The 25,198-nt window shown below is 37.7% G+C and overlaps 16 protein-coding genes across 16 annotated transcripts; 9 read left to right on the forward strand and 7 right to left on the reverse strand.

The window, feature by feature from the left end:
- Nucleotides 1–104: 104 nt before the first annotated feature.
- Nucleotides 105–494, reverse strand: TM35_000062190 (uncharacterized protein; the record flags this gene model as incomplete). Its single annotated transcript, XM_029023256.1, has 1 exon — nt 105–494. One exon carries the CDS (start codon nt 492–494, stop codon nt 105–107), a length of 390 nt encoding a protein of 129 aa, XP_028885280.1.
- Nucleotides 495–1,087: 593 nt separating this feature from the next.
- TM35_000062200 (syntaxin) lies at nt 1,088–1,960 on the reverse strand (the record flags this gene model as incomplete). Its single annotated transcript, XM_029023257.1, has 1 exon — nt 1,088–1,960. The coding sequence occupies one exon, from the start codon at nt 1,958–1,960 to the stop codon at nt 1,088–1,090; it is 873 nt and encodes a 290-aa protein (XP_028885281.1).
- Nucleotides 1,961–2,366: 406 nt separating this feature from the next.
- Nucleotides 2,367–4,349, reverse strand: TM35_000062210 (uncharacterized protein; the record flags this gene model as incomplete). The annotated part of the gene is made up of 1 exon (XM_029023258.1): nt 2,367–4,349. One exon carries the CDS (start codon nt 4,347–4,349, stop codon nt 2,367–2,369), a length of 1,983 nt encoding a protein of 660 aa, XP_028885282.1.
- Nucleotides 4,350–4,896: 547 nt separating this feature from the next.
- TM35_000062220 (uncharacterized protein) lies at nt 4,897–5,652 on the reverse strand (the record flags this gene model as incomplete). Its single annotated transcript, XM_029023259.1, has 1 exon — nt 4,897–5,652. The coding sequence occupies one exon, from the start codon at nt 5,650–5,652 to the stop codon at nt 4,897–4,899; it is 756 nt and encodes a 251-aa protein (XP_028885283.1).
- Nucleotides 5,653–6,643: 991 nt separating this feature from the next.
- Nucleotides 6,644–7,318, reverse strand: TM35_000062230 (putative lipase domain protein; the record flags this gene model as incomplete). Its single annotated transcript, XM_029023260.1, has 1 exon — nt 6,644–7,318. The coding sequence occupies one exon, from the start codon at nt 7,316–7,318 to the stop codon at nt 6,644–6,646; it is 675 nt and encodes a 224-aa protein (XP_028885284.1).
- Nucleotides 7,319–7,549: 231 nt separating this feature from the next.
- TM35_000062240 (putative poly(A) export protein) lies at nt 7,550–8,605 on the reverse strand (the record flags this gene model as incomplete). Its single annotated transcript, XM_029023261.1, has 1 exon — nt 7,550–8,605. The coding sequence occupies one exon, from the start codon at nt 8,603–8,605 to the stop codon at nt 7,550–7,552; it is 1,056 nt and encodes a 351-aa protein (XP_028885285.1).
- A 388-nt stretch (nt 8,606–8,993) lies between these two features.
- TM35_000062250 (uncharacterized protein) lies at nt 8,994–9,482 on the reverse strand (the record flags this gene model as incomplete). Its single annotated transcript, XM_029023262.1, has 1 exon — nt 8,994–9,482. The coding sequence occupies one exon, from the start codon at nt 9,480–9,482 to the stop codon at nt 8,994–8,996; it is 489 nt and encodes a 162-aa protein (XP_028885286.1).
- A 1,568-nt stretch (nt 9,483–11,050) lies between these two features.
- On the forward strand, nt 11,051–12,202 carry TM35_000062260 (putative acidocalcisomal exopolyphosphatase; the record flags this gene model as incomplete). The annotated part of the gene is made up of 1 exon (XM_029023263.1): nt 11,051–12,202. One exon carries the CDS (start codon nt 11,051–11,053, stop codon nt 12,200–12,202), a length of 1,152 nt encoding a protein of 383 aa, XP_028885287.1.
- A 211-nt stretch (nt 12,203–12,413) lies between these two features.
- TM35_000062270 (putative p21-activated kinase 3) lies at nt 12,414–14,246 on the forward strand (the record flags this gene model as incomplete). Its single annotated transcript, XM_029023264.1, has 1 exon — nt 12,414–14,246. The coding sequence occupies one exon, from the start codon at nt 12,414–12,416 to the stop codon at nt 14,244–14,246; it is 1,833 nt and encodes a 610-aa protein (XP_028885288.1).
- A 763-nt stretch (nt 14,247–15,009) lies between these two features.
- On the forward strand, nt 15,010–15,516 carry TM35_000062280 (uncharacterized protein; the record flags this gene model as incomplete). Its single annotated transcript, XM_029023265.1, has 1 exon — nt 15,010–15,516. One exon carries the CDS (start codon nt 15,010–15,012, stop codon nt 15,514–15,516), a length of 507 nt encoding a protein of 168 aa, XP_028885289.1.
- Nucleotides 15,517–15,738: 222 nt separating this feature from the next.
- On the forward strand, nt 15,739–16,962 carry TM35_000062290 (pseudouridylate synthase-like protein; the record flags this gene model as incomplete). Its single annotated transcript, XM_029023266.1, has 1 exon — nt 15,739–16,962. The coding sequence occupies one exon, from the start codon at nt 15,739–15,741 to the stop codon at nt 16,960–16,962; it is 1,224 nt and encodes a 407-aa protein (XP_028885290.1).
- Nucleotides 16,963–17,366: 404 nt separating this feature from the next.
- Nucleotides 17,367–18,422, forward strand: TM35_000062300 (putative N-acetyltransferase; the record flags this gene model as incomplete). The annotated part of the gene is made up of 1 exon (XM_029023267.1): nt 17,367–18,422. The coding sequence occupies one exon, from the start codon at nt 17,367–17,369 to the stop codon at nt 18,420–18,422; it is 1,056 nt and encodes a 351-aa protein (XP_028885291.1).
- Nucleotides 18,423–18,858: 436 nt separating this feature from the next.
- On the forward strand, nt 18,859–19,182 carry TM35_000062310 (thioredoxin; the record flags this gene model as incomplete). The annotated part of the gene is made up of 1 exon (XM_029023268.1): nt 18,859–19,182. The coding sequence occupies one exon, from the start codon at nt 18,859–18,861 to the stop codon at nt 19,180–19,182; it is 324 nt and encodes a 107-aa protein (XP_028885292.1).
- A 404-nt stretch (nt 19,183–19,586) lies between these two features.
- Nucleotides 19,587–20,297, forward strand: TM35_000062320 (flagellar/basal body protein; the record flags this gene model as incomplete). Its single annotated transcript, XM_029023269.1, has 1 exon — nt 19,587–20,297. One exon carries the CDS (start codon nt 19,587–19,589, stop codon nt 20,295–20,297), a length of 711 nt encoding a protein of 236 aa, XP_028885293.1.
- A 598-nt stretch (nt 20,298–20,895) lies between these two features.
- Nucleotides 20,896–22,488, forward strand: TM35_000062330 (uncharacterized protein; the record flags this gene model as incomplete). Its single annotated transcript, XM_029023270.1, has 1 exon — nt 20,896–22,488. The coding sequence occupies one exon, from the start codon at nt 20,896–20,898 to the stop codon at nt 22,486–22,488; it is 1,593 nt and encodes a 530-aa protein (XP_028885294.1).
- Nucleotides 22,489–22,883: 395 nt separating this feature from the next.
- On the forward strand, nt 22,884–25,031 carry TM35_000062340 (DNA excision/repair protein SNF2; the record flags this gene model as incomplete). Its single annotated transcript, XM_029023271.1, has 1 exon — nt 22,884–25,031. One exon carries the CDS (start codon nt 22,884–22,886, stop codon nt 25,029–25,031), a length of 2,148 nt encoding a protein of 715 aa, XP_028885295.1.
- Between the last annotated feature and the right edge of the window lie 167 nt (nt 25,032–25,198).

Raw genomic sequence — 25,198 nt, forward strand, 5'->3', positions numbered from 1 at the left:
ATATATATATATATATATATATCCTTTTTCTTCCACTCCCAATCACTGCTCAGCATTACACAACTGACATCAGGGGGGAGTTGTTGTTGACGGCGACTAATAATTTAGTCACGTCTCGCTGTATTTATTTTCTCTTCGCCAATGTGTCGAGCGCCAACACCGTGAGTGCCGTAGCCCTCCGGTCGGTGAAAACCATCATTAAAGGGATCCACAAGTCCACCAAACAATGCAATAGGAACTACTATAATAAAGGCCAGAAGAAAACAACGTTGTAACTTCTCTGCAGCCCCAACCGCATCGGCATTTGTTTTGTGAAATTCCTCCGGCACACGATTAGAGGATGGATTTTTGGGAAACTCATAAAACATATCTCCAGGGCCATCATCACTTTGTTCACGTTTTTCACGAATCTTATCGTAGAAAAACCGCTGTGAAGTGTGAAGAGAAACTGAAGCTGTCAAGAAAGGACAGCAAAACGATAATCGACGCTGCATCGTCTATTTTTTTTTTTTCTTCTTCTTCTCTTTATCTACTAGTATTCCAGTTATTGTTTTTGTTTTTTTTTTCGCCGTGCCCCTCCTCTTTCTCTTTTGAGTGACACACACAGACACAGACACACCTCTACTTACCGAAACAATTATATATATATATATATATATATATATAATGTTCACTAAGGAGATGAACTCTATCTAGTGAAATGAAGAAGTTTAACAATAAACCTTTTCACACAACTCGGAATTTTCTGCGGGTGTAAACCCCTCTTTTAACACAAAAACAACACTTCACTCATCACATTTATTCAACTTGGAAAGTAAAAATAAAACTCAAATTTAAATAAAAAAAACTCTACAGGCTATTGAATGATACACCACCTTTACACAGATTCTTTCTTGCCGCACACCAATAAGCACAGAATCTCCCTGCTTTGAGACTTTTTAGTCATCATTAAACCTCCATGCAACGATAATAATAATAATAATAATAATAATAATAATAATAATAATAATCCTGTCAAGAAAAACAGACATACTTTTTTCTTTGTACTTGTGTCTTCTCTCGTATTTTTTTTCTTCTTTTTTCTTCTTTAGGAAGCGACGAAGTAAATACCTCCCATAATTCCCAAAAGAAGAAGACAGCAAAAGATATAAATAGCAACCTTATCTTTATCCATTTCCTTTAGTGTTTTTCGTAGACGGGCATTCATAGATACCAATTTACCATGCACATTATCTACTTTTGTCTCTGTATCATCCAGAAGTCTCTGTTGTGTTGAAAGTTCAGAGTTTAGTAACAAGGCATTCTCGTTTAATCGTTCTAAACCTGCCCCAATACGATCCAGTGATTCATCAATATCTTTATCCCGCATTTTAGTTTGCTCAAAGAAAAGTGCAAACTCATCATCTTCACGAGCTGATAAAAGAGGTACACTAGATTCATGAGATGTGTGGTTATTATAGGTAAATGCAGTGGCACCTGAAACAGTAAATCCACCACCACTACTACTACTCCCTATACCAATCGCATCATCTACTAATGGAGCCCCAAAACGTGCACGTTGAAGTTGTTCTGTTTTATTCACATGAATCATTAATTGATTATAATCTTCACGTCGTCCTTCCTTTACTGCAATACGATTTAATATTACAGCTTCCTTCTTCATGTTACTAATATCCCGTCGAATAGAATTTGAAATCTCTGTTCGTTGTGTTATATTCATGGAATCTCCTGTTGTTTCTATATGAGAGACATTTTCCCTCACCCGTTTCATAAAGCAGGCAATACGATATTGTCCCTTCTCATAAGCTGTCATTTGACTCGTGTCTACTTCTTCTTCTTTATTATTATCATTATCATTATTCTTCATAGATGTTGTTAAATGCGATCCGGCACTCTTGGTGCCTCCACAAGCGACATGCAACCGCTCCAGGCGGCGCATGGTTCCCTGCAGACTTGACATGAGACTGCAGTTACTACACTCTTATTGCCCTTCCTTCATTTTATTTCAGAAATCAGAAAAGCAAAGTAACACCGGGGTGAGTGGATGAGACATTTAAGAAGAAGAAGGGGGGAAGTAAAAAAAAATTATCTCAAAGCACTCTGTAAACACTAATCATCGTCCAAGAGATTAGGTTTATAAATTATCGTATGTTTGTATTTTCTTTTTTTTTTTCTCCTGCAATATATATAAATATATGATCTATTTCGGCCGCATGTACACGGTCAGCATTTCTATAGTGTTTCACTCCTCTTTTGTTTTTTTTTTGTTTTTTTTTTTTTACTTCTCACTCTGTTCACTTTTCTTTATTCTAATAAATAATGTTTTTTTTTTTTTTTTTCTTTCTGTCTTCTTCTTCTTTGAGCTTCTACACAAGGCCACTCTCAAGTTTTCGTGAGAAGTACGTTGTCAAGAAGGTAACTGGATTTGTAGACGCAATCAACTGTAGTAAGGTTCCCTCCATAGATTTCATCTCACTATCCACTACTGTCTTGAGTCGAACAAGTGATTCCTCCTCTGCAGATTCAGAGCGTTTTAACACATTCGCAAGATTATTTCTAACTTTATCTATTTCACTCTTTAGAAGTTCCCCTAATGCCTGAACTTCCGTTAATTCCTGGTTTAGAGACTGTACACATTCCGCAGCACGTTCCTTTACTTGGGCTTCGGAGCGTCTTATAGATGTTAAATCTTCACGAACAGAAGCTTCAAAGTCATCACGTTCTCGTGCATTAATACGACGCATCTTTTCTAATTCTTCTTGCATAAAATCAACAGCGGATTGAAGTTCTCCTTGATATTCCTGTCGCATTCGTGCAACTTTCTGTGAAACGGCCTCATGTAGTTGACGAAGTGTATCTCCCTCCACAGTAGAAGGTGGTGCATTCTCTGATTTCTCTGTTGAAGTACCTCTAGAGTGGATTTCTTGTACTTTCTGATGTTCCTCTTGTTTGGATTTATTATTATTATTATTATTATTATTATTATTATTATTATTATTATTATTATTATTATTATTATTATTATTATTCACACCTCGAACAGGAGAAAGAGGCGCCGAAGCCGTATCTGTAACTGGAAGTGAAACAATATGACTTCCTTCTCTGCTAGAAACATTAGCACCATTGACGTGATTCTTTTGTAAATGAGATGTCATCATCTCTCCTGATGACGTAGTGGTTGTTGCTGTTGCTGCCGTTGTTGTTCCTACTGTCGTTAACGTTGCCTCATCTCTTTGACGAATACGGTGAATAGGTACACGACGTTTTCTTTCAGCAATCCACTCATGAATTCCAGAAGATCGAATAGTACTGAAGGTAGATTGCGTTAATGAAATCATTAATGTATCTTTACCAACATCAAGACTTAAAACATCAGAAAGTCTTTCTGGGATTATGTGTAGACGAAGGCCGAGTTTTCGGTCTTTTGATAATCGTACGGAACGAATATGTTCATAGGGAATAGTAATGTTGTCACCAGAATTACCAGGAATCATTATAACAAGAATAAGTGGAGAAAAATACATATTTGTATGACCACAAACCTCCTTTTTTCCAGCTTCAATAAGAAGTGCTGTAAACTGAAGTACACCTGAAGTATTATATTCCATATTATAAATATCAAGGAGAGTTTGAATTCTTGCTAAGAGATTAGAATCATTAGGAAGCTCTGCTACACCTTTTTTAAAGAATTCTGGTAATGATGATGTCGCTAATACGGTACGATTATGTGTATAAAGACGAAATATAATTTCAACACACTGCATTTGAAAAAATATATCGTTAGACTTTGTTAATGTCTCTCCAATACGACCACATTCAACACTCATTCGATTTTTATTCGCTTTTGAACCTCGAATAAGTGTAATGAGAACACTTGCAATAGCACGAGGTTGACGGTAGTCATCTTCACTTTCTGAAGCATTGCAGAAAAAATTCAGTAGACATGGCATCAATACCGCCCCTAGTGTATCCTTCAAGGTTGAAGAAGCACATAATAGTTGTATAAATTCAAAGAAAATTTCCATATTAATTTCACAACGAAAGGAATGATTTTCTGATTTAAAAAGTGTAGCACATATCTTTACTAATAAGTCTACACAATGTCCTTCTTCCGCAGGTGTTAACAATGACTGTGCTACCCGCTCGCCATCAGAAACAGTTGGTTGCAGCAGAAGTTTGAGGAAAATAGAAAAAGGGGTTACTAACTTATATCGAATGGCGTAAAGACACTTCCGCAGAATTGTCTCCATCTCACGAAGAAGCAGCGAGACTTCCTCAGTCGTGACAACAGCAGGATAGGATTGAACCTCATCCGTGGGCATATGCAGAAGCGTCTCTACAGTAGCCATTTATGAAAATGGTCCACCAACGTGTTCCTAATCGCCCCTCTAACTCTTTACTTTTTTTTTCCCTTCTTGTTAAGTTTTCTTTGCTCTTTGTCCTTTTCTACTCTGTAAAGGAACGGGAAAAACAAAAGGAAGGGGGGAAAAAAAACTATCAGAGAGTTACTCCTTGGGCATTAAAAAAAAAAAAAACAATATGTATATATATGGAGTCTACGAGAAAAATATTCACAATTCAGACACACACGCATAGACGAAGGCCCTCTTTCTTTCTTTCTTTCTTTCTTTCTCTATTTCTTTCAAACACACACACAAACAAACGGAGAGACATAATGGAAATCATACCAATTTTATATATATATATATATATATATATATATATACATATATGTATATGAGTATATATAAATACATACATGTATAGTATAATTAAGGTAATAGTTGTACTCCTATACAGGAATAAAAACAAATAAACACTTGTACGTTACGAGCCATAAAAACGTTTTTCTTTATTCTATCATCTAAAATGCAATAAACCCTGTGAATTTTCCTTTCAGTTTAAGAGGGGATACTCCATATACCTTATACCAATACCTGCCAACACGTACACAACAAATATAAACACTAGAGATGGTAAATAGTCAAAAACGAAGTAAATAAGAAGCATTGCTTTTGATATTCTACCTGGACTCTTCAAATGAATAGAAAAAAGAGTCCCAATATGCACCAGGGAAGCAAACAAAACAGGAGAGAAGAACCTTCCATATGGTGTATTCGGATCAATTCCATGCATATGAAGAAAAGCAATCCCAATCGTTATAGCTAAAATAATTAAATATGAAGAAATACTTAATGAAGAAGGTAAATGTGCCTCATTCCAGAGGCTTAGGGCAGAGAAAACAAAGTTGACACCCCGTCCTAATGATGGAACAATTTCCGGTCTATCCTGTTTTGGAATATCATTACTTCTTTGATTAGACTCATCACGCGAGAGAGATTCTGTAACCATGGATGACCCAACAGAAGCATTTCTTACAGGACCTGGTGAATTACCTGTTGTCAAAATTGGATGAGAGACATCTTCACAAGATTGTTTCTCTTTAGTTTCAGTCTTTGTATTATTGGAACCCATAGAAGATATTTCTTTCACCGGTCCCCGAATCTCTTTCAGGACTGGATATTCGCACTCTAGCTTCTCAAGTTCTAGATCAACTGTTTCATCCTTCTGTCCACGTTCTTCCAACTCATTTGCTTCTCGCAATAACGCCCGGTAACGCCTTCGGGCTCTTAGTAGTTGCACGTCACTCATAAAACTTACTTCTGGTAAAAAAAAATAAAAATAAAGAATAGCAATCAGCAAAAAAAAAACAAGAAAAAGAGAGCCACACCTTGTGTAAAGATTATTAGGCAAAAGGGGTTTTTTGTTGCTGTCTTTTCTTTCGCTTCAAGGAAAAGACAAATTTAAGCACAAAAACAAAAAAACACACTTACTGGACGTAAGATTCATACTTCTTATTTTCTTTTCTCTTTTGCTGCACACTATGCATACACCCTCCCACCTTTTTTTTTTTTGCCTCTTTTGTTATTTCTTTTTTTTTATCCTTCTTTGTTTTTCTTTTTTCTTTTTATCTTGGAGATGGAAGGTATCTGAAAAAAAAAAAAAACCGTCCATACACGAGTTATATCTATCAGATGTCAAACAATTAGTAACCACATAGAGAGATATATTCCCATATCCCAAAGAACTAATAAAAAAAAAAAAGCCAAATATTAATTTTCAATTGCCTTGGCATTCATTCTGCCGTAGGTGTAACGAAGAAGCGTCGCAACCTGCACCGTAGTGTTTGTCAGATGGCAGAGACACAACGGATAATTAGCTGGCGAAATGGCAATCGACCATCGCACAAATATAGCGCTATAAGAAGCAAGAACGGATGTCATCACTGGATCAATTTCGCTTGGTTTGCGAGTAGGGAAGTTCATAATACCAGCAATGGGGATGAGCCAATTTGCAGCCGCTCCAACGTACCCAACATAGCGGACAACATTCACCGATACCATAGTTACCTGGGTTCTTAAAACCTTTTTAACTTAACAATTCCAAAAAATAAAAAAGGAATCAATTTTTTTTTTTTTGTTGTTGTTGTTGTTGTTGTTCTCATTTTTCTTAAATATTTCCACAACATTTATAGTTTAGAACAATATCAGATAAGAAAACAATATTCTCAATATGAAGAAAAAATTCAAATGATGATCATTATCATCACAAGAAACAAAAAAAAAAAAATTCATACATAATATCATTGTCTCTTCCTTACAATTGCTGTCTTTAACGCCCCAAGAAGCATATCCACATCCTCTACGAGCGAGGGAGGGTAAAAGAATCCATCCTTGCCAAAATATCTCCCATACGGCACTTCTTTGGAGAATGAAAAATAAACTTCCGATCTGGTAAAGAAACGGGGGGGACCAACAAGTTGGACCTCTATATTTAGTTTGGATGACTTAGGTACCTCGTCAACACGAACACAAACTCTCCTTCCTTTTAGTATACGAAAACACTCCTTCTTATGTCCCTCACCAGTAGGCAAAGGGAAAATAATACCTGCAAATGCAACATTTTCTGCGTTTTGCGCATAATCGCAAAGGGAAGCAATCCCAGAAAAAGCAACGCAAATACCAATAAGTAAAAAAGTAGCCCAATTATGTGGTTTAAGAACATCTTTTCCAGTATATAAACCTAACGCAATAATAAGAGAACATAATACCGAAGTATAGCTTAAAACTTTTCTTCTGTCCCATTTGGAATCTGTTTCAAAAACCTCTAAATACTCAAAATAATCATGTATGTTATTCATCACTGCAGTTTTTACAGTCTTTATATCGTTTACTGAAGCATACTTCTGAACAGAATTACTATACAAATCATATCCATAAACATAATTTTTACCAGTCTTTTTCGTAATTTGATCCATGGTTACTTTATTCCCTTGATGGAAAAGAAAAAAAAAATAAGGAAGGCAAGTAAAAAAAAAAAATAATAATAATTAAAACATGTAATCCATCCAGCAGAAATTTGAAAATAAATAAATAAAAACATATATATATATATATATATATATATTTACAGATGTAGGGAAAATACCATTTTTATTATTTTAATAAGAAAAAGAAAGAAAAAATGCACACAAACACAAGAATCTATCTTATCTCACCCCAGTAGGTTTATAATAAGCTGAACGAATATGAACTGTGTGAGACTCACCAGGAATACAACCACCTTTACCCATTGCCCAATCGTAACTACGAGCAAATGCAACAAGTGAACCATCTGCACTAATATCTCCTGCCGAAACTGATTTATTTCGATTCTCTAATTTTGGATCACAATCAATATGCCCTATACTAGAACGTTTTTTATAGTCCCAAAAGGCAAGACGTCCATCACCACCTCCAGTAAGAATATGAGGTGCTCGAGGATTTATAACACAAAAATTTGTTTGATGCATAAATTGAACATTATCTTCTATAGTGATATGAGCCTTAAAAGTGCAACCTGGTTCTTGTTGAAAAGGGATAAAAGAAACTCTTCCTTCTGAACTTCCAACTGCAACTCCATCATGCTGAGGTGAACAGGCCACACATCTTAAATTAAACTTTACCAAAGTAGGTGGTTTAACTTCAGAAGTCTTCATTAAATTTTGAAGATCAAAAATATGAACCTTTCGCCCAGTTACACAAGCGGCCATAGGAAAAGTTTTCTGTGCATCCAAAGCAAATATAGGTTCAACCAAGTTTTCCTCTTTAGCCGGTCGTTGTTGCCGTAAATCCCAAAATCTTAACTTTCCATCCCAACTCCCAGTAATTAACATTTCTAATCCAGCACCAGAGTTGACATGAGCTATACAACTTATAGGAAGATCATGAGATGCAACGACCACTTTTTGATTTGTCACCAAATTCCACATAGTTGCCGTTTTACTACATCCACCCCAAAAAACTCTTCCATCATTTGAAAAAGAAAAATCTAAAATTGGTGCATCACTTTCTGCAAGACTCATTGGTTGTGTGCGAACGTTCGCCCCATCTGCATCATGAGTTACCTGCCATATACGGCAACTTTTATCCCATGATGTTACTCCAAGAAGCACGTACGGACATCCAGTAGGTGAAAAACGAACAGAACTCACACAATCATTTGGAGTTCCTGTCAAATCATGAGTATTACTAGTAGTAGATTGATAAGAATTAAACGTATTCATACTATTATCTTGTCGTGCGTTTTTTTTTTTTTTTTTTTTCTTTCTTTTGCTTGGGGAAAGAAAAATAATAAAAAATGAAAAAAAAAAAACACAAAATCTTTCACATCAAAAATAAAAGAAAGAAACCAGAAAAAATACAACATATTCCAACAATACAACCTGGAAAAGTTGTACTAACTCAATGAGAGGTTTATTATTATTATTATTATTATTATTATTATTATTTTTTTTTTTTTTTTCGGTTACTTCGCTGCTATAGGAACAAAAAAAAAGAAACAAAAAAGACAAATAAAAAAAAAGAAAATAAAGAGTACAAAAAAAAAAAAAGAACAAGATACAAAATGAATACAAACACTCAAAAAATTACGAGTACATTCCATACAATCCTCTATGAAGAAAGCACAAAGAAATCATCTGTCGGGCACCCATTTTGGGTCCAAAGAGCTCTTTCTTCATTTAGTGACAAGGCATCACATTCATGACCCCAAATACTATCATTCCAATTTTCTGACAAAACGCGCTGTAAGAAGTTTGATACAAGAACTCTAGCAGCATCAAGATCTGCTGGAACCTCAGGATTACAGTTCGCTAGCTCCAAGGGTGGCCTATCTGGGAGTACAAACGTTCCAAGTGCAAACATTTTCTTCAAGACACAAGAAGGGTGATCATGACCTGTAGCAGCAAAGCAATCAAGAACAAAAGAATCATCTCCTCGGAGAAGAGAGTTCCAGCAGTTGTTGAGATACCGGGCGAGAAGTGCAACAAGCTGATCTTTGTATAACTCTGGATCCGTATTGCCCATACGATGAACAGCCATTATAGTACCACAACACGCCTGAGTCAAAAAGTCAATAACAGTAGTCTTGGAATTAGTCATTTTAAAAGAAATTCTATCTTTACTGAGAAAAAAAAGGGGAAAAAACAGAATTCAAAAAAAAAGGGAACCGATGCATTTTTTCAAAAAAAAAAAATTATACAAATATATACATAAACCGTCTAAAAGTCACGTGAAAACGCATACTTAAGTGCAAGAAAATTTTTTTTTAAAAGAAAACATAAAACACGAAGAAACGGATAATAATTATCCTTCTTTTTTCTTTTTTCACCACTGTATAATTTATCTTAAGCAAGAATAACGTCATATTACTTTTCAAAAACTTTAGAAAGAACAACAAAAAAAAAATAGGAGTGATTTAACCGCAAATCAACATCGGCTTCTTTTTATTCAACCAACAGAGAACTTTAAAATCGGTTACACCAACTTAGCCTCGCGCAATTAGGAGGCACCAAATCAAAAGTTCAATATGGTACCAGTAGAACAAAAGCATTTTTGCAGCGTTATGCAAACTGAATGAAACTTGATTTTTCCTCTCCCAAGAAATAATAATAATAATAATAATAATAATAATAATAATAATAATAATAAGGATATTTCTCAACCACTGCTCAAAACACCGGCCTCATCTCGATCAAATAAAAAAAAGTATCGCTTTTTTTTCACAACTGAGGAAGATGCCTCTGCCTCCTAACAGTTTCAAAACATCAATTTCCCCGCCAAACGTTGAAACGCAAGAAAAAAAAAAAACCTCGTGTTGGCGACAAAAAAAAAAAATTTCTTATGTAAAAAAAAAAAAAAACACAAAGAACAAATCTAACACACCAAATTGATTACCACACCCTTTCACCCCAAAAAGTTTAATTCCCAAGGTTCAACAGGGCAATAAAAAAAAAAAGATATTTCACAACGAGAACACACTTAAGAGAAACATTGCCGAATCCTTTTATGACTACAGCAAGCAAAAGGGAAAAAAATAAGAATCTTGCGACCCCAGAAAAAAATATATATACGGAAGAATAAAAACACAAAAAAGGGATGGCAACCACCACAGGGGGAAACAAAAAAAAAAAAAAAAAAAAAACTTCGTTCCTTCAGCGGACCACGAGCGGAACAGCCCACCACAACCGGAACGAAAACAAACAAACCTGAGGGAAGAGAGGGGCAGCACCACGAGGGAGACCCGCGGCCACGAAACAAGAACCCCACACTGCAGAAAGAAAAAGGGCGGCCTCCCCTTTTTTTTCTTTTCGGGGGAGGGACGCCCCGGCCGCCATAGCCGCCGACAGGCGCGGGGCCGCGCCCCTTTCTCTTTCTTTTTTGTTTTTTTCCTTTCCGGGGCCCCGCGTGGTTGGCGGGTTCGTCGTTCCCGTCGTCTTTCTCGCGTCGGGCTGTTGCTCGGGCCCGGTGCGGGGCCGGACGGTTCTCCGAAAGTGGGGTTTGGGGTTCGAAATTGGGGGGGAGGAGGGGTCTCATCCCTCAAACCCATCCCCCCCTCCCCCCTCCCTTCTTTTTCTCTGGTTCCATTTGGTTGCTTTTTTTTTTTTTCCTTATTCCACTGGTTGTGTTTTTTCCCTTTAGGAAGAGAGCACAAAAAAAAAAAAAAAAGAATGGCCATGGTAATAAATGATTTTTTGAGGCGTTGTTTTCAATTCTGCGCCACCCAAAAATCGATCACCATCGTTTTGGGAAACGAAGGGGGTGACATGGATAGTATTGTTGGCTCTATCTATCTGGCTTTTTTTCTGGAGAAACGTGATCTTTTGGGAGGAAAGTATTACATACCTCTATTGAATTTTGAAAAAGAAGATCTTCCTTTACGTAATGATGTTGTAAAACTATTTTCAAAATATGGTGTGGAAACAAATCTTCTTCTTTCAAGCAGAGGGAACTCAAATATGGAAGATTATGTAGATCTTAAAAAAATGATGCCTGATGTGGTTTTATATGATCATAACAAGCTTATTGCTGCTCAAACTTTTTTATCTGAAAAAGTTATTGGTATTGTGGATCACCATTTTGATGAGCAGTTGTACATAGAACAAACCAAGAGACTTCGGTTGTTAGAAACAACAGGATCTGCATGTACTCTTGTTGCCGAGTTATTCCGAGATGCAGGATTAAAGGTGCCTTGTGCCGAACTACTTCTTGCACCCATTATCCTGGACACTGTGAACTTTAATCCTTCTCAAAAAAAAGTGACCGAAAGAGATATACAAGTAACTCAATGGCTTGTGGGACAACTTCCTGAAAAAATTGATTTGGAAGAAATGTTTGTTGATTTATCAAAATGGAAAAAAGACATAATGGGTCTGAGTTTTGCTCAACATCTTCGTCGAGATTATAAACATTTTGAGTTTCCTTTTCATGGAGGAGGCGCAAAATGTTTACAAATTGGAATTAGCAGTATTTCATGTCGTTTAGATGAAATGGTTGCTTCCCGTTCTATGACTGAACTTGCTTCAGGTTGTTTGGAGTTTGTAAATTCAAGGCATTTGGATGCTCTTATTCTAGCCCTCGCTGGTGAAAGAGGAAGTGGAAATTATTGTCGTCAATTGGCATTTATTGCCAAAGGTGATGTTCTTGATGTTTTAGAGTCATACGCAAAGAGTTCACCTGACATGATCTGTTTCACTCCTCTAAGTACGGTTCAAGATGGTGAATGGAGCATGATTTCTTATGAATTGAGTGACCCTTCAGTTTCACGTAAGAAGCTCGCCCCTTCTCTGGCTAAGTACATCGCTGCTTGGCCAAAACTATAAGAACTTTCTTTTTGCTTCTTTCTGAGGAAATGGAAGACGATATTAAAATGGATAGAGTGAGTGGGGATAAAATAATAAAAAAAAAAAGATACTCTGGTGTAATTTCCATGCATCTACACTGGGTATTCTGTTCACAAGATTCTGCTATGGTTATCTCAACTTCTTTTCCTCTCATGTTTTCTTTTTATCTTCGTTTTTTTTTTTTTTTTCTATGAAGGGCTTATGTACCATGAGTACACTTCTTTCGCCAGAGAGTATGGAGCTTTCTGTTATCGATCCAATATGGTGTAGTAACCATATTGAGTTTAAAATATGCATATGGAATAGTCTCGCACGAGAAGTGCCGTTAAGTAGTACATATCGTAGGTTTAGTGAAATTTATCCTGTGTTTAAAAGATTAGTTGAACTTCAACCTAGTCCTCCGTTACCTCCTCTTCCAGAGAAAAAGTTTTTTGGTAGTACTGATCCAATATTTGTAGAGAAACGAAGAAGGGAAATTGAAACCTTTTTACGGGCGGTCTGTAGAAATAGGTTTTTGGTACATGATGTAGCGTTTCTCTCATTAATAGGCTTTTCTGACGCCAAGGCAGCATTGGCACTAGAGGCTGAGAAGAAAATTGGAATTTTTAAAAGCAGTAAAGAAGGTTTGTTATCATATATACCGTTTGATATGCCTCCTTTAAATGTAGAAGAACTGTTGCTCGTAACTCGTCAGGTTCTGCGATCAACTAATTATTCATCAGTGGGTGTTTTGCCTCCGTTATCATTCCGCCCACCACGTCGAGTTCATGCCATTATAAGAGATAATTCTGAGGAATACATTTTAAGTATAATTCAATCTCATCCAACGCGAGGTATAAATCTTACTAATAACAAGAAAGCTGAACGATTTTGTAGTTTGGTATCACGTCCTATTTTGCCTTGCGTGTTTTCACCAGTTGATGTTTTCACAGACGGAATTCGAGCCTATATTGTTCGTAAGATCATTAAAAAAGGTTCTCTGCGTGATTGTCTTTATAAAGCTACTTGGAGTACTACATCTGAGCAAAAATTTACGGGAAGTGGTAAACCTTTCCGTTCTCATTATATATCAGTTGTTGTAAGGGAAGCATTGATAATGTTAAAATCATTTCATTCTTTTAATATTACATGTACAAATTTGAACTTAGGCAAATGTTATGATGTTAATGGGAAAATAATGTTTGCAGGTATTGAAGACATATTATTAGGTATTACATGTTTTCCGGTCGTCTTACCAGGTACTGAATATACACATATGGATATATTACTTGTGGGTTTACTAGCTCTGGAAATGGCTATGGGAATTCCAATTTCAGAAGAGGGAGAAATGGACTTTGTCTCTGCTTTTAAGGATCCTACAGAAACTGTTGAAGTTGATATTAAGTCAAGAACTAAATTTGTAACACAATTGTTAGAAGATATGCCATCCTTTATTCCTAAAGAGGTAGTTTCTTTCCTAAAGACAGTTTTTGACCCCACACATACTGTTGAGGTTGATGAGTTACTCCAGCATCCCTTTATTGTGAATAAGAAGCATAAAGTATATCGTGAAGAAGATAAGGAAGGCAAGGTTAAGTGTCAACCGGTAGAACTAAGAGAAAAGGAGTCTCAACTATTTCGTGATGTTGCCAATAACTGGATAAAGGTTGTTAAAGCTGCAAGTGTTCGTATGATGTATGAACAGGAAAGTCGTTTTTTTCTTAAAGAAATAAAGCATCGAAAAGGAGACTCTAGAGGATTTCTAGTACAGGATAATTCCTCAAATACTTGTAGCCCACAAAAGGACCTCTTGTCCAGGGATACATTAGCACAGAATATCATGACAGTCCAAAATGTGGAAACAAGACTGACTGAATTAGAGTGTAGAACCGATTCTTTGACTACCACAGACTCAGTGATGCCACCACGACCCCCGCAACCCCCACCGAAAGGCTTACCTCCTCCTCCTCCTCCTCCTCCTCCAAAAAGATTACCACCACCACCACCACCACCACCACCAGCAAAGTGTCCAATATCGTCTTAATAAAACCTCAGCTGCCTTTCATCCCCAAAGTGTTTTGTAAACTGGTTGACACATGGTAAGAAAGAAATATATTTTTTATTTTTCTTTTTTACTTCCTCTTTGAAAAGGAATGAGACTAAAGAAAATGAGTTGTTCTCTTTCTCGCTCAATTTCACTCTCGCTCTCTTTCTTCTTCTCTTTTTTTTCATATTCTAGGTCATTTCTATTTTGTTCTGAACAATTGGTAGTATTTCTGGGCAATTTAAAAACGGATTCTGACAATGACGCGTGGCAATCAGCGAGACCTTGCCCGGGAAAAGAATCTGAAGAAAAACAAGGAAAAGGAAAAGGGTCAGCGTGAAGATGGATTGACCTTTGCGCAACGGAAGGAACTGGATGCAGAACGAATGCGCAAAAAACAAGCAGAAGCACAAATGAAAAAAAGTTCTGGTGAGTAAGCTGAAAAGGCATGCTTTTTTTATGCGAGCGAACTGGTGGTGTGGGGGAAGAACAATATCAAGACAGAAAAAAAAGGAAAAAAAAAAATGTTTTTATGATTATTATGATTATTATTCTTATTGTTCTAATTTTTTGGGGGTAGTGAGTGAATCTTTTTTTTTTTTTTTGTGTGTGTGTGTGTGTGTGTGCGAACCCACGGGTGAGGCGTATATACTTCTTCAATGAGTCTATGAATTCCTTTGAAGTATTTATACTCTTTTGTTGTTTTCTTTTGTTTTGTTGTTCTTGTACCTGGATATAGTTAGTAGATGGTAGTTTGAAAAAAATGTCATTCTATGACAAATCTGATCGTGTAGGTTATGATGATAGAGACAAAGAACTAAATGAAGAATTGGAGGCAATGCTAGCCCGTACGCCTCCTCATATTCAGAGGCATCTTCAGCACCGTATTCATGATGGAATTCTTCAGCGTATGAAAGAAGAAACAACAAGGAAGTGTTGGGAATTTGTAAAAAAATATGAAACCTGCGTAAATACAGTTAAACCGTACAATCTGAAGGAATGCGTTCCTCATCGAGATGCTCTAAATGATTGTGCCCATGAAGTTAACCGTGAGGAAAATTATCAAAAGTATCGTTTACTCTATCTTCGCGGTGAACTTTTGAAATTGCACGAACAGCGTCTTGGACAAAAAATGGAGACCTTGAAGGCTCGTGTACCTGATTCTATTAGAGTCTGGAAGTCTGATTATGCACCAAAGTACGCAGATATGATGTCAGACCTTGGAGCAAAGCCTCCCACAGAGGATGTTAGTGAGACCAATAATAAATGAAGGAATGGAAGAAGAAAAAAGAAAAGAAAAGGAAATCATCGAAAGTTTGTTTTTTTTTTTTTTTTTTGTTTTTTTATCGACTGATAATTTTAATAAAAAACTCTCATTTACTTTTTCATCCTTTTTCGTTCATTTTTGCTCTTGGTGTTTTTATTAATTTCCTTCTCTTTTATTTTTTCTGTTAATACGAAGAAAAAAAGGAGGGGGAAAAAAAAAACGTAGATGCTTCGCGCGGCTCGTTTGTGTCTCTCCTGGAGACCTGCTGCGATTCAGCACCTCCCAGATGTAGCTCCTGAGCCGTACCCCAAAAAAATAGAGGAGGTTCAACGACAATACCGACCTTTATCCCTTAAGGCCCGACAAGCTTTAGCAGAAAAGTCAGATGAAGTGCAATATCATGTTATTACTCAGGATTGGTTTGGGCAACGTGTAGACAGTTTTCTTTCCCAACATCATCCAGAGTGGAGTTATGATACTATTAAAAAATTGGTGCAACAGGGTCATATTTACCGTTACCGTAAGAATGGAAAAAAGAAGTTTACTCGTTTGACAGATAGATTGGAGTTTGATGAACTACTTGTTGTACCGACTCATTCTTTTTGGGAGAAACAACTTGCTCCTCCTACAGGTGTTCACCAAGAAGATAAAACTCAACCACAATTTAAACTTTCTTCTCAAGTTCGAGAGATGGCACATAATATGGTACTATTTAAAAATGAACATGTTATTGTTATAAACAAACCTCATGGTGTTCCTATGATGCCAACTAGTAACCCTCAAGAAATGAGTATAACCGCTATGTTACCCGCTTGGAAATATACTAATACGGTTAAACCTATTGTGTGTCATAATCTTGATAAAGATACAAGTGGTTGTGTTGTTTTAGCTAGAACCAAAAATGCACACCGTATGCTTGGAAGAATGTTTGTTAAAAGAGTAGTACCAAATAGTGTCTACTGGGGTTTTTGTGTAGGTAAACCAAGCGTAAATTTTGGGAGAGTACGTATGCATTTCGAAGTTACTAGAGGTAATAAGGGTGATATTATAATTGCAAGACCTTCTCCTACTAAAACGTCTAAAGTGGGTATTGCAGAATTTGTAGTCAATGCGAGTGCATTAGAATTTGGAACTTTTGTTTCTTTTTATCCGTTAACAACACGTAGACACCAAGAGCGGATTATGGCGGCACATGCTCTTCGTTGTCCAATTCTAGGTGATGCTAAGTATGGAGGAGAATCTGCATTTCCATCATCATTGTCACTATTTTGGGATCCAGAAGATAAAGGGCTCCCATTGCACTTGCATCATAGAAAGATCCAATTACCATACAAGAATAGTGCAGGAGAGTTTATTTGTGTAACCGCTCCTCTACCTCCACATATGGAGAAGACGTTTAAAAAACTTGCTTGGCCATGTGAAGTAGATGACCCACTGATACCAGGATAGGGATTTGTTTTGTTTCTCACAATATTGCTTTACAAACAGTGTTTTTTTCTTACCTTTCGTAATGAAGATTTATTATTATTATTATTATTATTATTATTATTATCACTGGAGCCCATTAAATATTTCATGGGTTTTTTGGAGAGGTACATGGGGTTGAGAGGAGAAAGAAAGAAAAAAAAAAAACATGATTCTCTCTCTCTCACACACACACTCTCACTATGTTTCTGATTCTGTGTATTTGTTCCCACATGTAATAAGGGAATTTTTTTTTTTTTTCTTCCAGTGCAAATGTGTTTCTGTTGGTAAGCTCTATCACATGGTACCCTTTTTCTCTCTCTGTTCTAACTTGAAGGGATCTCATATGTGGTAATATTTGTTTTAAGTGCTTTATTTTTTTTGCATACATGGATCCTCTTTTTATCAGTCTGCCACCACGCTTTTATTCTCTCGCAAATGGTGAAGAGATAAAGATTCGGTATCTTAATGACCGTTTGCAGCGTTGTAGTGAATGGTGTGAAGTGCGAAAAAGAATTCAGACTGATGGCGCATATCTTGTACCTGGTATTATGGAAATAGCAGCTGATCCATCATCTTCTATTATTTTTCTTGCTATTAGAAACATGGAGTATATGGGAACTGGTATAATAGGCTTTGTTGTTGTTAACACCAGTTTTATTTTAACTCGAAAAGTTGTTGGCATTACTTGGATATCTGTCTTTGGTAGCTTTAAAAATCTTCATGTGGGACGTTCTTTGCTTCAACATGTAGAAGCTTTTTGCCGAGCTAATAGGGTAGAATTAATGGAAGTTATGTACAGCAATAATTCCACAACGTTGTTTAGTCGATTCGGTTTTCGTGTTACAACTCATCCTCGTATTTTCAGGAATAAAGCTGAACAGAAAAAAATAGTTCTATATCGGATACCACCTGTGCCGTGCTGTCTCAACAGTGGAGCCGTAAGGATCCGTTATGCTATTCCTGAGGACAAAAAACAATGGATATTTTGCATGTTAGAGGCATGCGGATATAATTTTGGTGGTTGTGATATGCTGCACAGAGTATTAGATGCTCAATTTCGTATATCTGCATGTGAAGAAAAGACTGGTCGTATTGTGGGGACTCTATCCATGGATGCTAGTGGATGGATTCTGTTTATTGCATGTGTAGAGGAGTATCGTGGACGGGGACTAGGTTCATTTTTATTGTTTCTTGCTATAGAGTGGCTACGGTTACGAGGTGTAAAATCTGTTTCGTTATCTCCTTTAAATAAACAGGTTATTGGTTTTTACAGGCGTTGGTTCTTCGATGTGGATAAATATGCTAGAGTTAAGAGAAAACGAAATTCCGAAGATCATATTATACTCAGTCGAGAAATTTTATTGGGTGAATCTTATCTGCCAGATGGGCATTCGCTTGAAGAATATTTATCACCCCCCAGTAACACATCCCAACAGGGGTGAACATAGAGACGCTGAACATAGTAAACCTTTAAATAGGTGACCCTTCATAGATTACCGCATAAATAGTATTCTTTTACTATTTAAATTTTCTTTTTAGGATTGGGTTATGGAGTCCACATGGGATACTAAGTAACATTATTTTATTTTGCAATTTAATTTTATTTTATTTTACAATTTGATGATGATGATTATTATTATTAATTATTATTATTTTGCTCTATTTTTTTTTATTTTCTTCTTGCTGTGGGAATCATCATTGTCAATAAGCAGAACGCCAGAGAAGGGGTGGGTAGTAAAGAAAAATCAAGCAGGGTTTTATTATTACTTGTAATTTCTTTAGGTTCTCTCTTTCTAACAACCTGTAAGCTACATAGACGCAAGGAAAGTAGCGAAGGTAAGGGATTATAGAGAGAAGCAAATAAAAAAAAAATCAGAAATGCCAGTGGTAGAAGTGTATGGTGTGGAACAATTTAGAGAGTTTGTAAACGATGATATGCTAACAGTTGCATGGTTTACTGCTGTATGGTGTGGCCCCTGTAAGACAATTGAGCGTCCAATGGAAAAACTCACGTATGATTTTCCAACAGTGCGCTTTGCAAAGGTGGACAGCGATACAAATTCTGAAATTGTATCGAAGTGCAAAGTACTTCAACTTCCAACCTTTATGCTTGTTCGCAGTGGTAAAATGCTCGGACATGTCATTGGGGGAAATGTGGAAGCATTGAAGCAAAAAATACGGGAAAACATGAACCCAAAGTAAAAGGCCAGCAAAAAAAAAACGAGGCGAATGGATAACACACAAGTGATCGTGTATCCGTGATTTTTGTACCCTTTTTTTTTGGTCTACATAATACGATTACGCATGGGATAGGTTAACCATTACTTTGAAAAAGGGTAAGAAACATTTTGTTTTTGTTTCTTGTACTTCTTTTTTTTTTTTCTTTTGTTCTTTTGTTCTTGTCATTTTGGTAAAGGTGTACTGAGTTGAGAAAAAGTCACATACTCACAAAACACACAAACACAACGATCGGTTGGGTATAATTTTTAAACCGGTCCAATACAGAAAGCGAACAAACGCTGAAAAGGAGTCTGCTTTTTTTTTTCTCTCTCTCTACTATTATTATTATTACTACTACTAGGTTAAAAAAAAAAAAAAAAAGCACAATGAGTGCGGCCAGACAGAACTATCTACAGATCCGCGAACAGCAACAGCTCAATCGTGAGCGGGCGCGAGAGGCGGCCATTGAACGTCAGCGTGAGGAAGAAATGATCCAACGCCAGAAGGCACAATACAATCACGTTTCCTCCCATGGATATGGCCAGCCAGGAGGTCGAAATAAAGATGATGTGGAGATTAAAGTATTCATCCGCGAGTGCGACGGGGATCGAGCGCAGACGTTCACCTTTAGGGAGAGCGACGCCACGCAACAGCGTGTGATCCCCGAGCCCGCAGCCAAGCCGAAGTCAACCAACCGACTCCCTGCACTCCCAGAACAATTAAAACAACAACAACAACAACAGTTATCGGCGAAGGCGGCAAATGCGGCGCGGGGAGTGGTGCCCAAGTACATTCTGCAGCGCAAGGCAGAACTCGCGGCGGAAAAGGAGGCGATCCAGCGAGAGGCGGAGCGGCAGAAAGAAATGTCGAAGTACCCGCCAGGACACCGGCCAGTAACAGAAGAAGAACGGAAGGAAACACTTGCTAAGCTCGCTCTCAGACGAAAGGAGTTGGAGGGTGAGCTGCATAAAATTCCTATTCGTTTCGATACACAGTCTATTAGAGCGAGACGGAGTAAAATTGAGGGTGAACTGAGAGAGATTGATGAGGCAGAACGGAAGTTCAGCTCATCAAAACAGCTCTTTGTTCCTATTTAATCAAAATAAAAGTGCGAAAACGCATAATGCATAGAGGATTATATATACTACTTTATTTAGTGGCCAAGAGAGGTGAGGATGCTGCACGTCAAAGTTTTCTTCTTTTTTTTTTTCTTTCACCGCATTTTTGCTATTCTCTCTCTCTCTTCTTTTTTTTTGTCATTTTTGTCTTATTTCTTTTCACGATATGTACGATGCTTGCGTGAATTCCCATTTCTCTTCTGCAGGAGGAAAAATTTCACTGTGGTAGGGCGCAACGTCTCTTCAGTGAACCTTTTTTTTTGCTTTCTCTTCTTTTTTCTTCTTCGTGTGCACACTGTGCTTTGTCTTTTTCTTCTTTTTTCTTTACAAACTTTTCCCTATTTACACGCCTAGACACACACGAAGTGAAAGAGTGAGAAGGGGAAAGTGAATTCGCCCTATAGAGAGAGTGTGTGTGTGAGGGAAAAGTAAACAATAGATAGATTTTTGGACGGGATTACGAGTGGTGTATGTGTGTGTGTGATTTATTTTTTTTTTTTTTTTTTTTTTGTGGATCATGTAATTGCTTCTCGTCTTTTTTTTTTTTTTTTTTTACTAGATCCTGCAGGTATATCTAATGAATTACCGAGAACAGTTAATTGAATTTTATAATAAACATAATCCTGCCAAGTTAAATGAAGTGGACTCGCTCCTCCGTACATTTGCAGGTAGAGAAGAATCTATGTTTGCAGCCTTACGTACAAAGTATGAAGGAGAGGGATTCGTAGAAAAAAATGAAAAGTTATCCTTAGTAACGGGTGACCCTTCAGAATCTGACTCGAATACTCCATTACGTAAAAATGATGTACATCTTGAGTTGCGTAGTCTTCTTCAAGACATGGAGTCTGTTGATTTAGAGAAGCTTCTGAGTCAGTTAAAGGGTAAATCAACAGTTGGAGGTGATCTCCTTACTCATGCATTAACGTTTATGAAACATTTTTCCGCATGCGCTCGTCGATTTCAGGAACTAAGTCAAACAGTAGTGAATACAAAGACTAATGCTGTGTATCATGATAAATCAATTCAAACCGAGAGTGTGGAAGCTGATCGACGCAATACTGAAGTACAGGCAGTTGCAGCCGTTGTAGATGTGAATGTGCAAACGGATGTAGTTAGTGATGAAGAAAGCAGTAGTAACAGTGACGTTGGTAGCCCTTATAAAGCTGCAGTAAATAATTACGAAGAAATCAATTCGGAAAAGGAGGAGAAGAAGAATATAGCACCAGCTGATGAGAACATTAAAAAAAGCCCATGTAAAAATATTCCATTGAGGTATTCGAAAGAAGAAAAAGAAATAGAAGAAGAAGAAGAATGGATTCATCAACGACGCGTTATCGGTACAGTACATAGACTGAAACCTGATACACATAAACGTAGAGAAGTTATTGGTGCATTATTAGCTAAGGGACTACTTGCTGACTCTGACTCCATTACTCTTCAGCCTGGAGTATATTATGAAAATTTATCTTTTATAGATTCTGGTGATGTAGAACTTGTCGCTGCCTTTCCTGGAGCATTAGTTACTATTAAACCAATGAGTGATTTAGAGCCTATTATTCGTGTAGAGGGTACCAATACACGGCTACGAGTAAGTGGGATTGTCTTTGTACAGAATGATGCAAACGACAACACAGCAGCAGATCCTGAAATTCCACACAAACCGTTAGTTGCTGTTGTATCTGCGGCCCGTGTGGAATTTCATGGATGTCAGTTCTTTCAAGGGAGTTGTGCCGTGGAGGCTATTGGTGCGGGTACAACTGTACATCTGCGCCTCTGTGTGCTTTCCGCCTGTTCGTTTGCTGGTGTATTTGTACATCATGGAGCCACTGTGGTGTCACTGCAGTGTAGTCTGCGGCTTTGCGAGGCGGGTATTCGTGTTGCGGGCTCTTCGTCTATTCAAGCAACAGAGACGGTGATGGAGGCAAACACCACCGACGGTGTTGTGGGATATGCGGGGGCGACAGTAACACTACGACGTTGTAGTATTCTGCGTAATGGTGGTAATGGTGTGTTTCTCGCCAGTGATGCTACACTTGTGCTGCGGGACTGTACAGTGGAGTTGAATGGACTCTACGGTATACAACGACTGCAGGGATCTATTTTACATTTAAAGGATAGTGTGCTGCGGGATAACGCGTTGCTTCCCGTCAACAACTTGAATGTTGCATAAAAGGGTCTGTGATGAGGAAAGCAGCTAAACATATATATATATGAAGAAGAAGTGGAAAAGAAAAAAAGGAATGGAAAGTTGGCTTGTACTAAATGTTTTTCAAGAGTGCTTGGGAGAAAAAAGGGATAAGTTGCTTCTCTTTCTTCTTGATTATTTACTTCTTTATCAAATTTTCGAATGGGATGAGTTGTTGTTCTTGTTGTTGTTTTCTTTCCCGTTGCTAGTCGTTTTTTTTTTTTTCACATTTGAAGTCCATATTTTTTATTGAAGGGAATATTGTTATTCCATTATTCTGCATGTATATATATTTAGATGCATTCTCAAAACTTTCTTGTTTTTTTCTTTTCCTTTTTTTTCTTTTGTATGTCATTCCTATCTTATTTTCTCCATAATCCATGCATACAGCCACATCAACAACAACAACAACAACAACAACAATGAACGACGATGAACTGGAGGAATTATTTGCCTTTAGTCAGTACACTGCCACTGCCGCTACACCTTCTTCTTCTTCCTCTTTCTCCACATCGGCCGGACTGCGGGAAAATTCCTCTATTAACACTATTCGAACAGAAAATAACCGAAAGAAGAGTAATGCACCTACTACCACCAATTCTCTGCCTGAAACCCTGCAACTGCCACCGGATAAAGAAGAAAAACTTTTTGATTATCAGAAAGAGGGAATTCATTGGCTTTATGAAAGACATCGAAAGGGTCGTGGATGTTTGTTGGCAGATGAAATGGGACTTGGAAAAACGGTTCAGGTATCCACTTTTATTGGTGCTCTTTATAAGCATAAATATGCTACGAGTACCATTATTATTGTACCACCTACTTTATTACCTATATGGGAATCTGCATTATTGGAGTGGGGATGTTTAAAGGCTCCAATTGTGGAAGTTATTCATAATGATCCCAAAGCAAAAAGATTACAACGTTGGCGACGTCTTAAACATGGTACATCTTGTATTTTTCTAACTACATACGGTGTACTACGTCAAGATAGTGTCGCTATGGGAGTACGTATGGTGGATTATGTTATTATGGATGAGGCACATTTAATTAAAGATGCCTCTACACAAACTTTTCAATGTGCCATGTCACTCTCATCTCGACATCGTATTGCTATAACAGGAACTCCATTAATGAATAATTTTGAAGATTTATGGAGTATTTTTCAGTTTGTTGATGGTTCTATTCTTGGTATTAACCGATCAGATTTTCGATCTATTAATGCTCTTCTCTTGCGTGGAAATGAACGTGATGCCATTGAAAAGGAACGTTGTGATGCTGGTAGGCAACTTGCACTTATTCAAGATGCTATAAGACCATATATGCTACGTCGTGATAAGCGTCAAGTTCGGACGCTAGAAGTTGAGAAACGAGATTTAGTGGTTTGGGTACGCCTAGACAAGATACAAGAAGAACAATATATCTCTCTTATTGATAGTGATCGAGTAGCGATGACTTGTCGAAATCCAGATAATTCACAGTCACTTGTTCTTCTTACATCATTAATGAAAACTTGTGATCATCCATGGTTGAATCTAAGTGATGAGGCGTATCGAGAGGCATTTCAATCTCCATTTACACATTATACTGTAGATGTAGATTTTGGGGATATTTTTAGCAGCTCAAAAATTTCCTCTGCTCTTGCGTTAGTTGTGAAATGCATTAATGAGGGACGTAAAACCCTTATCTTCTCTCGATCTAAACGACTTCTTGATTTATTTGCCATTGCCCTTCATCTTTGGTGGATTAACTTTGCCCGTCTTGATGGGGATGTCCCTGTGGAGACCCGAGTGGAGACGATGCGTCACTTTAACGACACAGCAGGACTGTGGGTGTGTTTGTTGACCACACAAGTGGGAGGTGTGGGACTCACGGCGGCGGCGGCCTCAGCGGTGGTGCTGCTCGATCCAAGTTGGAATCCCTCCACAGACGCGCAGGCCATTGATCGCGTCCATCGCATTGGGCAAACACGCGATGTGGTGGTCTATCGCCTCATCACATGCGGTACGGTGGAGGAGAAGGTGTATCGTAATCAGGTGTTTAAGGGAATGGCCGCTCGCCAGGGAACGACAGCCGCACAGACAGAGAAGGAGAAGGAGAAGGAGAAGAAGGCAGAGTTCTATCGATACTTCACACGACTGCAACTACGGAGTATGTTTGAATTAGGCACACGAGACAGAAGTGAGACGGCAGCCCAATTGGAGTGTTTACATCCCAATACCGTATCCACAGAGGAACGGGCAGAACTAACAGCATTGCCGTTTGTGTGTGATGTAAGCAATAACAGTTGTGTGCATGTGGAAGCGGTGGTGGAGACAGACGATGGAGAGATGGAGGAGAGTGGGCTAAGTAGCACAAGCCGCACGGGTGTAAAGCGTAGACGACAAGCAAGCTCAAGATCCTCTCTTGCGAAGGAGCAACGACAAGAAATTCTCAGTCAAGAAGAGTTGTCCGACATGCTTCTTCAATTAGAAGATAACAGCAAGGAGAGTTATTCAGTGGATGAGTCTATGTTAACCTATGATGATTAGTGTAGAATGCTTTCTCTCTCTTTCTCTCTTTCTATGTATATATACTATACAGTGGATAGATGAATTGATGCACGGTTGCTTTACATACTATGACTCTTTTGTAAATCTCTTTCTCTCTCTGTGTGTGTCTGTGTGTTCAATTAATGTACGTCCATCTGTTTCTACGA

This window comes from Trypanosoma theileri (genome assembly GCF_002087225.1).
Source record: "Trypanosoma theileri isolate Edinburgh chromosome Unknown TM35_Tth_6_V1, whole genome shotgun sequence".
In the NCBI taxonomy this organism is placed as follows: domain Eukaryota; phylum Euglenozoa; class Kinetoplastea; order Trypanosomatida; family Trypanosomatidae; genus Trypanosoma; species Trypanosoma theileri.